Source organism: Atractosteus spatula, chromosome 3, assembly GCF_055471065.1.
Source record: "Atractosteus spatula isolate fAtrSpa1 chromosome 3, fAtrSpa1.hap1, whole genome shotgun sequence".
NCBI classification, from domain to species: domain Eukaryota; kingdom Metazoa; phylum Chordata; class Actinopteri; order Semionotiformes; family Lepisosteidae; genus Atractosteus; species Atractosteus spatula.
This window is the reverse complement of record NC_142708.1, coordinates 49,276,049-49,288,755: the sequence shown is the minus strand read 5'-3', so window position 1 is coordinate 49,288,755 and position 12,707 is coordinate 49,276,049. Positions and strand designations below refer to the sequence as shown.

Genomic DNA, 12,707 nt, shown 5'->3' with positions numbered 1-12,707 from the left:
ACCAACATGTAAGTCTGAAATAACAGAGGTTACACACCCGGTGTCCTGACTCCTAACAGCAGTGGACACAGTTTCAACTCTGATGACAAATAGTCTCTTACATTAAGGTCATTCTATGTGCTTTATTGTAATAATATTTCAATTAAATTATTCCATTATTTTTTACAGGTATTCATACCATGACTATTATTTACACGTGTATAGCCAAGGGGCCCATCATCCTCGCTGATCTGTCATTTAGAGGTGGAGATTTTCAGGTAAAATCTTTCCAGTTGTGCCCTTATACTGTTTTATGATAGTGTGCGGCTTAAAATTGAGCCTGAGCTCTCCTGACGTAACATTACAAACCGAGACTCCAGCCTGAGGTTGTTCAAGAGTGTAAATAATACAAACTGCATTATTTTTACAACAAACCATGTTACTAATAGATTGTGAATGCTGTAGCAATTTGGTTTCATGGTAATTGCAACACATGAGCATATTTAATACAGAAAGCCGCTCGACTGTACGTGGCTTTCTCTTGTCTACAGGATGTAAATAAGGACGTCTTTTGACAAGCTTCAATAAAATCCTGTATCATTTAGATTAATATGACACCCATAACAGGTTAAATAATTGGAGATTCTGCATATGAACATGAAGTTTGGCAATTTAGGCTCTTTCAGACAATGGGATTTTGAACTTCCCTTTATATTTAAAGTCAACAACGCGTGTAAACTGACTGTAAACCTTTCTAGATAACCGTTGTTAATTATGGCTTTATGAAAATGTCTTAGAAGATTTTTTAAGACTAAAAAAGATTTTAGAGGGGTGACCAAAATTCTACATCATACTCTATGAGGTTTTACTAATATGGTTCAAGTTTAACATAAGGTTTCCTTATCCTAAAAATCCCTAAATTCTATACTTAAAACCATGTATCCTAACATTGTATCGGCCTCTTTATTGATAGATAGATAAAACTTTATTGATCCTGAGGGGAAATTGATGTATTACAGCAGTCCAGCCGAAGTCAAGCAAAAACAGACATCAGAATAGATGAAAAATTATACAAAATAAATATAAAATAAATAAATTCAAATACATAAGTGTGTGCAAAATATGGTGATCATAGTCAATGTAAAAACAATAAAATATGTGCAAAATGTGCATAGGTGTATACAGATTGATTGACCAAAAAGTACAATGGAGCAACATGCTGTCCATAGCAGATGAGCAAATGAAGGGCTAACAGTCCTAGCCTAGGGCAGCGTTATACACCCTGACAGCCGCCGGGAGGAAAGACCTGCGGAAGCTTTCCCTTGAAAACCGTAGCTGGAGCAGTCTATTGCTAAAAGTGCTCCGCTGCCCAGTAACAGTCCCATGAAGCGGATGAGAGGCATTGTTCATGATGGCTATGAGCTTGGTCAGCATTCTCCTCTCAGCCACCACCTCCATGGGGTCAAGGCTCATCCCCAACACAGAGCCAGCCTTCCTGAAAAGTTTACTGAGCCTATTTGCATCTCTTGTCATGATGCTGCTGCCCCAGCACACAACAGCATAGAAGATGGCCGCTGCCACCACTGATTCATAAAAAATGTGTAGCAGTGTTCCACACACACCAAAGGACCTGAGCATCCCAAGAAAATAGAGTCGGCTCTGACCTTTCTTGTACAGGGCGTCAGTGTTACCAGACCACTCAAGCTTATCATCCAGGTGTACCCCTAAGTACTTGTAGGACTACATCCCCTCTATGTCCTCACCCTGGATGGAAACAAGGTTTTGCTGGGGTCTGTTAATTTAGCCTTCGACAAAAGTCATGCTAAGATGCAAAGAAGCTGACTTGCTTTGGCCGCCCCAGCGACTTAACACTACATAACAAAAGATGGGACCAACACCCACAATCACTCCATAAACAGGATAATGCAGATCAATGTCTGCTGCATATCAAAGGACAGAGCCTAGAGCAAGACAACGCAGGACAAGAAGTAATTACATATCAAAGAAGACGACAAGCACTCAGATGGTGAAACAAACTTCTTTCTGACTCTATATCAGCGTTGGGAACCCCTTGCAGTGTGTCTGTTCAGTGGGGCCGACCCAGCGTGCGTTGCTGTATCTTTTCTTATTTTCTTATGAGAGGGTGTTTAGGAATCATTCTTACCCCCATCATGTTTACAACAATTCAGGAGTGATAACAAACCTTAGGCTTCCTAGGTTAGAAATCACAAATCTTTACGATTTGCTCATTCAAACCCTAATGGATGAAAGAAGATGTCTTTATTCAAATGCTGAATGCATTGTGATTGTACATGAGTCTACATTTGTATTGGGTGGTGGGAATTGCCATTACATTTTTTACAGCTGATTAAAAAAGGATAGTGATTCCTCTGTTTTACAAACTATGTGACTTTAGGCTTTCTGAAAATACTGTTAGGAGCTGACAGGTGCCAGGCTGAATCAGAAGTTTAGTGTTAGAGTTCTTTCTAGGTAGTCATACTACTTTGAATGAGCTTTACTGGAACTTATAAATCGCAAGGACAACACTCACTAATTCACACTCGAAACAGGCATGACGCAGTCCCAGGCATCTCACAGTCACACAATATTTGTGGAACACAGAAGGATGACACCTGAATGAGTCTTTGTTTTTCTTCTTGTTTAAGAGCTGTTTTGTGACTAATATGTTACTCATTATGTATTTATTGTATATTTCTAAACACCTCTTCATTTTATCTCTCCCTCTTCTTGAAAATGTACAGCGGTGCACTTTGTCCTGTAGGGAAACAGGGAGGGGTTGATGAGCCAGGCTGAGGTATTTGGTGGGAGGGCATCTGGTTAATAATATATGTGAACTCAAGCTCTGAATAAAAAAGTGGTTCCGTAAAGCACATCCTACACCACAGTATTCCTGGTCACCATACATTTGATGGACATTAGATTGGAATCCTGAAGGAATTCTGGCCCAGAGACTACCAACACCTCTTAGAGAGCCAACCTGGTTTTCCCAAGAGATCTACTATCCCAGTATTGACCGGGTGATGTGGAAAGTGTGGGCAATGGGCCCAAATATTATGTAAAGATTTTTACCTTCAGGGTACTTCAGTATTCCCAAACTCAATTTGAGACTGAGCAGAGATGTACTTGAGATTAGTTACTTTATTGGCTTCACTGGCATTGCTGACAGAATGGCAACCTGGCTGACAGGACAAGGGGAATGAGCCAGGGAGCTGCAGCAGGAGTGAAGATGAGGTAGAGGGCAGTGTGCAAAGGATAATGGCACACATGGGCAAAAAAAAAAAGAATGTTGATGTTGAATTGTGAGTGATCTATCTATGTCTGAAACTACTTAAATATAATGAAAGTTTGTTATGCTTTTAGGGGACAGCTTTAAGTTTGATCAGGAAAGTTCCGCGGACATCTTTATCCAGACACACCTTTCAAAGAGAGAGGTGAGATAAATTTATCCTGAGGCTTTGTTTATTATTAAGAAGGTTCAGATCATATCATCATCTTTTGTTTGTCTCTTTCTGGTTCCAACAAAAAATTTGGGGGCTCATCCAATAAACATGCCACTACAAAGGACAGACTGAACTCTATAGTCCAAAATGTTGTGGTTCAAATCTATACCATGTCATTGAATAACAGTAGTAAGGATTCCCCAACTGGCCCAGTGCAATTAGAAGAGGTAATACTCAGTTTGGTGAGCTTCAGTCAGCCTGGGTATCATTGCCTTGCTCTATCCAGGTGGATGCTGCACATTGGTGGTGATGGAGGGGAGTCCCCATTACCTGTAAAGCGCTTTGAGAGGAGTGTCCAGAAAAGTGCTATATAAGTGTAAGCAATTGTTATTATAAATTATTATTATAGCCAGGTCCCTATAGGAAGCAGTGCAAGAGTTACCAATGTCAGTTTTTCTCCAGTGCTCTAGCCTTCTAGTTGGTAATTCAAAAGTAAGGCTCTTTAAAATAGCAATTCTACATTTTGAATTATTAATACAAAAACAAAAGAATGAGGTTTGAAAAAAACTCTTACAGCACTTTACATGTTGCCACTTTAGCCATGTATTGCTTTACATTTCAGCAGTTGTAAGTGTCCTTTGAAAAAGAGGTCAGCTAAATTAATAGCCCAAATAATAATGAAGCAAATTGGTGGCTCAGCCATTATAAGCACTGATTCAGAGTCGTCTAGTCCAGGCTTGCCACTTCGCAACCACCCTGATAGTTTTCCAGGTGTGTGTAAGCTTGATGTAGTGTGAGTGTCTGTGAGAGCTGTGCCACTCCTCCAGTCACTGCTCACTCATCTGTGAGCCCTGTTAGACTCACAGTGTGAGAAATGGCAGACGGTCTGGCAGTCCACATTTATTTGGAGAGCACGTACTGTTTTCCCTGAGAAGCGCGGATCAACGAATTGGGATGAGGGCAGGCGGCAGAGGAAAAAAAAAAAGAATCTAGATTCTAAACGAATAATCAAATGAGTACATTAACGGTCAGTTCTGTATCTGTTAAAAAATGAACAGTTTGCTTTTTGCACTTTTCCTACAAAAATAGCATCTGGACTCTATAAACGATATCAGAAATGATTGATCTCAGAAAATAAGCAAATCTAGGCCTAATCAATATTTGATGGACGAGCCCCCTGTGGAAATATTTCTTTTCATTTTCTAACTGTATAAGGGCAGGATGTACAGTACCCTGCAGAGGCCATTTCATCACAGGGCATATACCTGTACAGACATAAATACGCACACACTCACACCAAGGCTAGTTTTCCCAGAAGTCGTTTTACCTACCAGTATGTCTTTGGACAGTGGGAGGAAACCCACAAGGACACAGGGAGCACATACAAACTCCATGCAAATAGCACCTCACCTAAATTGAATCCAGGGCCCTAGTGCTACAAGCAATGTTAGCCACTGCAATACAGTGTCACCCTCCCTGCAGAAATACAGGGGTAAATTTAGTATTTTCAATGTAACAGTACACAAGTCTTTTCTAAAGACAAGAAAATGTATACTTATGACCCATCATTATCAGGGTGGGTATATCAATGATGGTTAGTATTGCCAGCGTCCTCCTGGTGAGGACTTGAGAGAATTTTTTTTTTTGGTGTTGCTCCTTAGTGGCCCCACAATACATGTCCCCCAACAACAAAAACACAAGCCTCTCCACAAGCCTTATGTTAGAACTAGTCCTCTGGTTACTGGGTGAAGCTGGGATAAACTTTCAAATTTGGAAAAGTATTAAGCCGTCTTGTCCCTCTAAATCCAGCACATATCACAACAGACCTCTTACGTGTTCACTGATCTCTGAACAGATGAGACCCTTTTTTAAAAAGAAAGCTCTCGCTCAGGCTCACAGTGACTGCTAATACAGAACTGACACATATTTTCTAATGTAAGAGGTTCTGGTAGCCTGACAGGTGTGTAAATTCAGTCACACCATTCAATTGCTTTCTTACAAGGCCTAGACTCCTACAGAAAACAAGCAAGTTTAGGCACAGGGCAGGGTCTGCTCATGCCTGATGTGTCTTTTGGCCATTGAGGGCTCCAAAGTTGGGGACAAATTCAGGTCTTCAGCTCCAGGATAACTCTTTCCAACCAAGATGTAATTCCAGTTCTTTTTCTACACTCACACAGAGGTGGATTTGGGAATTGATATCCAGAAGAACTGGAATATTGATCCCAGCCCTGAAGGCCTCAACAGGGTGCAGGGTTAATGCTCCTTAAATGCACCAGGAAAAATAGCCTCAGAAATGTCCTGTACCTCAGGGTCTATTTTGGATCAGTGAAGTCCTTTATGATGATGATTATCAAATTCCCTACGATTCTCGAACATGCTAATGTACTCTATGTCCAGTTAAATGGGAATAACAAAATATTGCAGAAACACTGTAAAGAACCCACAGCCCACAGAAAATGGAACTAATCTTGAATGTTAACTATTAAAATTAATGGCTTTGTCAACATCTTCAAATTAGAAACATTAGGCACATGAATAATAATGTAATGTATTTTCTAAGCCTCTGCAGCCCAATGTAAAGAAACTGTCTCTCTTTATAGTTAGAGAACAACTGTTCTTAATCAGCCTGGAGAGATACAAGTCTTATTTGGCCTGGAAGCAAATAGTCAGCACCTCTGTACCAAGAACTGTGAAAGCATGTCTTTATTTTACACTTAATGTTATCAGAATAACCCAAGAATAACCCATTCACAAAATGGAGAAGACTAGTATCAACATGTTGCAGGGCTCCTCTTGATTATAGGTTTTACATTTCTGATTCCCAAGAAAGAGCACAGTTATAGAACCATATATACCAGAAAGGCTTTTACCCAAGAAAGTCACAATTCAGTGTCTCAAATTGCACAATAAACATCATACCTCCTGAGAGAACATATGACAACCACATATTACAGCAGATTGAATTTCCACTTCTTCAGCAGACTTCATTTTTGTATTTGGTAACGAGAAACAAAAATTAAAAACACGTGAAGATTAATCAGTCTAGGGGAGAAGAGTTTATTAATCCTAGAGTCCTCTCAATTAAAAAAAAATTCAGTGAAAAGTCCCAAAAGATGTGAACTGCACCACAGATGTTTTACAATAATAATAAAAAAACATTCATTCTTAACCACGCAGACACAGCAGACGAGAGAAATAGGCTGGATTTTTGGCAGTGCATCACACCATGCAGAAAAGCCTGTGTCTGCAGATACCACTTACTTCCTTGGACCGTCAGCATGTTCCCCTAAGTCTTAATTGTTTGCTAATTCAAATCTGTAGGGGTCCTCCTATAGGCTGTTACATCAGGCCCATATGTAGAAAAAAGTGCATGGCAAATTAATTGTTCTCAGAGTCCGATTAGCAGTGAAGATCGCAGAGTTCATTAGGTAAGTGGATGATAATTAATTAAATAATGGAAAGTAGAAAGAGGAACAGCAGGCAGCTGAGATGCAGGGGAAACAGTCAGTCCAGGGATGGAGACAGGAGGGGATGATAAGTAATTAGCAGCTGCAGGGAGTTGAACCAGGGGAGGGGGGGGGAATGTTAAAAATATCCTGGGGAAACCTGGAGCACACGCACACGCACACGCACACGCACACGCACACGCACACGCACACGCACACGCACACGCACACGCACACGCACACGCACGTTAGCCACTCAATGCCAAAGCCTAAGGAATGGTTGCTCAGCGCTTAAATAGTGTGCAAGGTCCCTAACGAGGCTGATAAGTCCAGCCTGCTCTCGTTAGAGATGGCCCTGATGAGCTCCTTCCATGTGTGGAATGCGCTGTGGAAATTGGTGGTGCTGATGTAGGAGCACTGGAGCTCATCAGGCCATTACAGGTTTGATCAGTCTGTCCAATGGTATTTTTCAATATGCATAGGAAGACTCTGAAGGAGCAGTTTCTGATCTGAAAAAAAAAGCATAGCTGACCCAGGTTTTTGAACAAAAACATTTTTTTTTTCTGTTTCACAGCTTCAACTACCATGTTCTTTTCCATAACGGAATCACCTACATTTGCGTCACAGAGCTACATTTTGATGCCTTAAAAGCCTTCAGGTTTCTTGATGAGGTAAAGAACCAAAAATGTTATTTCACCCTGTCTTCTCTTTATTCACAGATGTTTTTCTTTCGCAGTCACATCTTAAATTTAAAGGATTTTTGCATTGGAGATTCTTTACTTGGTCAATGACATATTCTGTTTTTTTTTTCCATTTGGTGCTTATAGCCAGATAAAGAGACATTCTAAATATGTGGTTTTATATCAGTCGACAGTTTTAAAGTAGAGAATCTTGTCAGTGCACAAACACTATCTTCAAAGATTTCAATCATGATTAACACACAGATCTAGAAAAGGAAATTGTTCACACCAGTGTACAATACTTCATGCCCTTTTGCTGTTGCCAGAAATGGACACTGGAGCACTCAGAGGAAACCCACGCAAACCCACAGAGAACATACAAACTCCACACAGATAGCACTCTAGGTCCAGAATTGTACCAGGGCCCAAGTATTGCAAGACAGCAATGCTAACCACTGCGCCACCCTCTTCATATTCACCAGTTTGCTAATCTCAGAGATATGCCATTTTCACAATGCATATTGAAAGAATAAAAAATTATATAGGCAATTTGGCTTTGTTTTTTTTTAACAATCTGAATTGGGCTTTTGTGCTGGATAGGGCCTACTTTTGAGTTGCTTGTGTAAATGCTTTCAAGAGTACATAGCCAAGGAAAGTCCATCACAAAGGAAGTAATGTAAAGTCATGGTGCAATTTCAGGATCCGCTCTGGGTTTTAGCTTAACAACAGGCAAAAAATTTAAGGTCAAAAATATGTTTTACACCATACAAGTCATTTTCTTCTCTATGTAAGATCGCACAATGGATTTGTACACTGAAAACTGCCTACTTTTCAAGAAGCCTTTTTTCCACTGTGCTCTGACAGAGAAAGAGGTTTCTTTCAGCACTTTGATAACCATTTCTTTTGACTGCCTTTTCACCTTGAACAGGGGGCCTGATTATCTCTTCTCCTCAAAAACAGACATTTTCCTTAACCCAAGCCTTCAATAGGTTGTGTTGTAGCTCCCTATTTACTGCGTGTATGCTCTTAAGCATGCAATCAGTACTCCCTGATGACAAGGATTAGATCTCTGTAGTTTCAAGTTGAGAGTGACCTACAGAAACAGCTGACTTTATTCAAAGCCAAACTTCTTTTTTATTGTCTTCAGATCTGTACAGCCTTTGTCAACAGCCCTCTGATAAAGAAAGTGGCCTTTGCCCAGCCCTTTGAGTTCAGCACAGACCTCCATCAGGTGCTAGGCCAGTATATGGTAGGTGGACGTCAGATGTCAAAAAGAAAAGCAGCCAATCATTGTCAGCAGGTGGAGCTGACAATGGTTAATGTGTAAGCTGCTGGAACGGGGTGCTGTCCTAACATATTGGAGCTAAAGGAAATGGTGTTTACTGGCTCCAGTGCTACGGTTCACATTTGAACTGCTGGGCCAGCAGTTCAGAAAAGGAGATTTGCATTTCTTGTGAATATGTGAATTTTGCTGAGGTGTTTTCCTGAGAAGCGTTAACAGGTGGTTTGGTCATTTGTCCTCTGTGTGTCTTACAGTATAGTCATGGTGAGTATTTGGTTTCCATTTGCTACAGCTATTTTAAAACTAATAGGTAAGACCTGAACATTATTGTGGTGTGTACAGGTATCATGACAATAATATGTCTACTCCACCAGTAATATGGACCCAGCAATGAGGAAGTCATTGACAAGTCAGAAAGTCCTTAACATTGAGAGCTCTGTAAGCTTTGCAATTTAAAACAGTGAAGGTTTCGATTTGCTAAAGATTTTAGTAACAGCATACTCTTTTGAAACACTCCCATTTAAAAGTATCAAGTGTTAGTTAATAGAGAGCATTTTCTTTAGACTAGGCAGAAGTGTACTATGGTGAGATTTCTAACAACTTGGAAGGGATTCATGGCGCTGTTCCTGAAGGAAGTGAACTATGATTAAAGTTTCGAGGCAAAATGGAAGTTACTGCCACAAGCATTAGCATGAATGCCCATCTTGTGCATTTATTTGTTTTGTATGGTTTATTTTGGATAACTAGACATATTTCTAATTGTTACCCTGTCCATTTGTGCAATTATTACGTTATTTTCATTTTTGGCTATACCTTGTTTTATTAATGTGTAATAGAGCAATGCATTTAATCAGTCATATAAAATGTTTAATTTGATATTGGCAAGCATCAATTTAAAATGGGCTACAGGGAATTATTGGCCTTCATTATTAGATTCCCTGTTTTCTTCAGAATATGCATATTATTTGATGCAAAGATTTAAGGTTATGTGTATTTGTCTTGTTTCTATGTTGCTTGGTTTACAAATCTATCCAGATTGTGCAGGATTGCACGCATTGACCGTCATTGACCGTCATGGTTTAACCAACACAAAAATGTTTATTTTTACTTCCAAGCAATTTGCCTGTTTCAAGTGACATAAAACATGTAAAAGTTTCATTTGGCCTGTTCATGTCCTATTAGGATCATGCCTCTGACTAACCTGGAAACTAGAGATGAATTTGTTCCAGTGAAAAAGTGCTGGTGTAGAGAAGCAAGAAATCTTTTGAGATGTTAAACAACGTTTCATTCCCAATATATACTGGATAGCTTTGGGAAATGATGTTGGGAATGAGGAGGATTTAGAAAGGCTGAGGTGAAATGCTTGGTTCTCCTGAACTTTGGGGATTTCACTTTTATCTCTCAAAGCTTTTTACCACTCACATTAACAGTGCATTAACAGTTGGGGGAGATTTTGTTCTGTTAATCTCTCCTCATTTTGTTACATCTTTTAAATGTGTATTGTAAATAAACCTTAAATAAAATTAGGAATTTCAATTAAATTAAAAAAACACAATGAAAGCAGTTCCATAATTTCTGGAGAATTAGTGGGAAAGGTTGATCAGCGCTTTAGTTGCTAACTGCAGTAGAGGTTGTTTTTAAAGTAAACTTGTCACTATGTTACAACAAATGTAAGAAAAACTGTAACGTAACTTTAATATGCCCAGAAGCTTCCTAATCACCCAGAAGTAATTCAGCAATGCAGAACAAAAAAGAGCCTTTTCATTCTTGGGTTTGCAATATTTTGCTATCTAGGGCAGACTTTCCTTTGTGACCATAAATTGGTGATATTACTAATGATTTACTAACTGAAAATTAGGAACACATAATGTGAATAGCTATCTATTTTGTTTAGGGGAGATAATGGTTTTGAACACACTAATCATTCTGTAGTTTCAATCATTTTCACATCATTGTTTTACTATTAGTGTTACTATAGAAACAGAAACATATCTCTAAATTCTTAGCACGTAACCGAAAAGCTGGGCATGTTAGAGCTGTGAGTAGTGATATAACGTTGCTGTAGTTCACATTATCCATCCGAGCCACATCACATTACAGATGACACCAATACTTGCAGATCGTGTCTGTGAAGGACCTAGTATATGTGGATGTCATTGCATTACAGCATTTTGTTGATGATGCAGTAGCCCTTTAAATTCCCTAGCAGCAAAAAGCTGGACATCCATCTACCATTTTTTGTGCTCCAGACTTTCCCTCTTCCATGCTTTTGCCTCCTGTAGTCTGTGCCCGCTCCTGCTTTTACTACACAGCTGGTTCATTTTCACAGCCATGCTGTGACTTTTCAAAACGTCTCCTCACTGTAGCTTCTGTGTCTTGGGCTCAGGCTGACTACGGCACACAGCCAGGCATGTCCAAGCTGGAGGAGGTTCAGGTTCAAGTCAATGACGTCAAAGGAATTTTGAAAGACAACATAAACAAAGTCTTAGAGAGAGGAGAGCGGCTGGATGACCTAATAGAGAAAACAGATGATCTGCAGGCAACAGTAAGTACTCGAACGTCGTGTGTTAAAAAAAAACATTTCTCTTTTTTTTAGAGTGTGTCTACAAGTACAGGAGTTGGCAATATACTGTATTTTACTGCAGCGTTAGTTTCTGACCAAGAAAAATGGGGTTGACGTTTTTTTCAGTTTCAGCTGCACATGCAAAGGTTAGGCAGACTTCAAAGGACATAGAACAACCTGTGGTTTTATTAGTCTGTGATGTAATCTATCAGTACCGTGTTGTGTGAAAGTGCCACATGGCTGAAAGCACTAACATCCTGTACAGAGAGTCACATGTCTGAAGTATTATCTTAGAGAAATGTTTTTCTCTGCAGCGAGAAACCCTAACGTGATGCTTTCTCTTCCTAGGCCGACTCTTTCCAAAAAACCTCCACGCGGGTTGCTCGGAAGATGTGGTGGAAGAACACAAAGATGATGATCATTATAGCTGTGGTTGTGATAGTCATTATCATCCTTATAATCCTATTGGCCACAAATGTTATTCCCACATAATTCAATCCTGCCAGTCGCCTTACTCGACTAACTAGCCATGCTGGTATGTCTTAGTATTTGTGTCTTTTGAGAAAGAAAAAAAATCTTTGTATATTCATGAATTCATGAATGAAAATTCATTCCAGTTCAAATTAAAATGCAAAATAGGTTTTACATTTCTATGTAACATATTTAAAAACGATTACCTGAAAATTATTTTTGAGAACAGATGAGGTTTTACTTTTGGTTTCTGCTCTTGAAATGGGGAACTTTTAAGTTTCAGAGCTGTTTGTGAGAACATTCTACTCCACTTTATAAAACAGAAGCTCTTTCCTCTTTTGTGTTCCTCTGAGAGTGAGATTTTGTCTTGCTTTTAGGTCTTACTATATTCTTCATTTGACTAATAAAACTATTGTCGTATGTAGCATTATTTTCCATTTCCTTTTTATAGCAAATAAAAACTTCAATTGACATAGTTGTATTCGTTTTTGTTATCGAACTATTCAAATTAGTCACAGTTTTGATCCCTGTTTTAAAGTGCCAAAATCTAACCAAAAGCTGAGTATTCCTATTGTAAATCTGTGTTTTGCTTTGGTTTTCACCTAAAACAATGTTTCACTTATGTGATTGTATTCAGATATATTCTTAGGTAAATTATTTAATGTGTTAAGAATGCAATCCTTGTGCAATCTCAGAAGTCTGAAGGAGTTACAATAAGAGCAAACTGAAAGCTCACATAAAATGTTCACTACATTGCTGTAAGGCTTCATGCAAGTAAAATAGCCTGTTTTGGCTGCATTTTTACATGAACACACAATAAAGCTT

General features: G+C 39.2%; 1 protein-coding gene across 1 annotated transcript; it reads left to right on the top strand.

Moving 5' to 3' along the window:
- Window positions 1-179: 179 nt before the first annotated feature.
- Window positions 180-12,351, top strand: LOC148837883 (vesicle-associated membrane protein 7). Its single transcript, XM_088910021.1, has 6 exons — window positions 180-257; window positions 3,361-3,431; window positions 7,461-7,557; window positions 8,714-8,815; window positions 11,235-11,393; window positions 11,760-12,351. Exons 1-6 carry the CDS (start codon window positions 180-182, stop codon window positions 11,901-11,903), a joined length of 651 nt encoding a protein of 216 aa, XP_088766147.1. The 3' UTR covers window positions 11,904-12,351.
- Window positions 12,352-12,707: the final 356 nt, after the last annotated feature.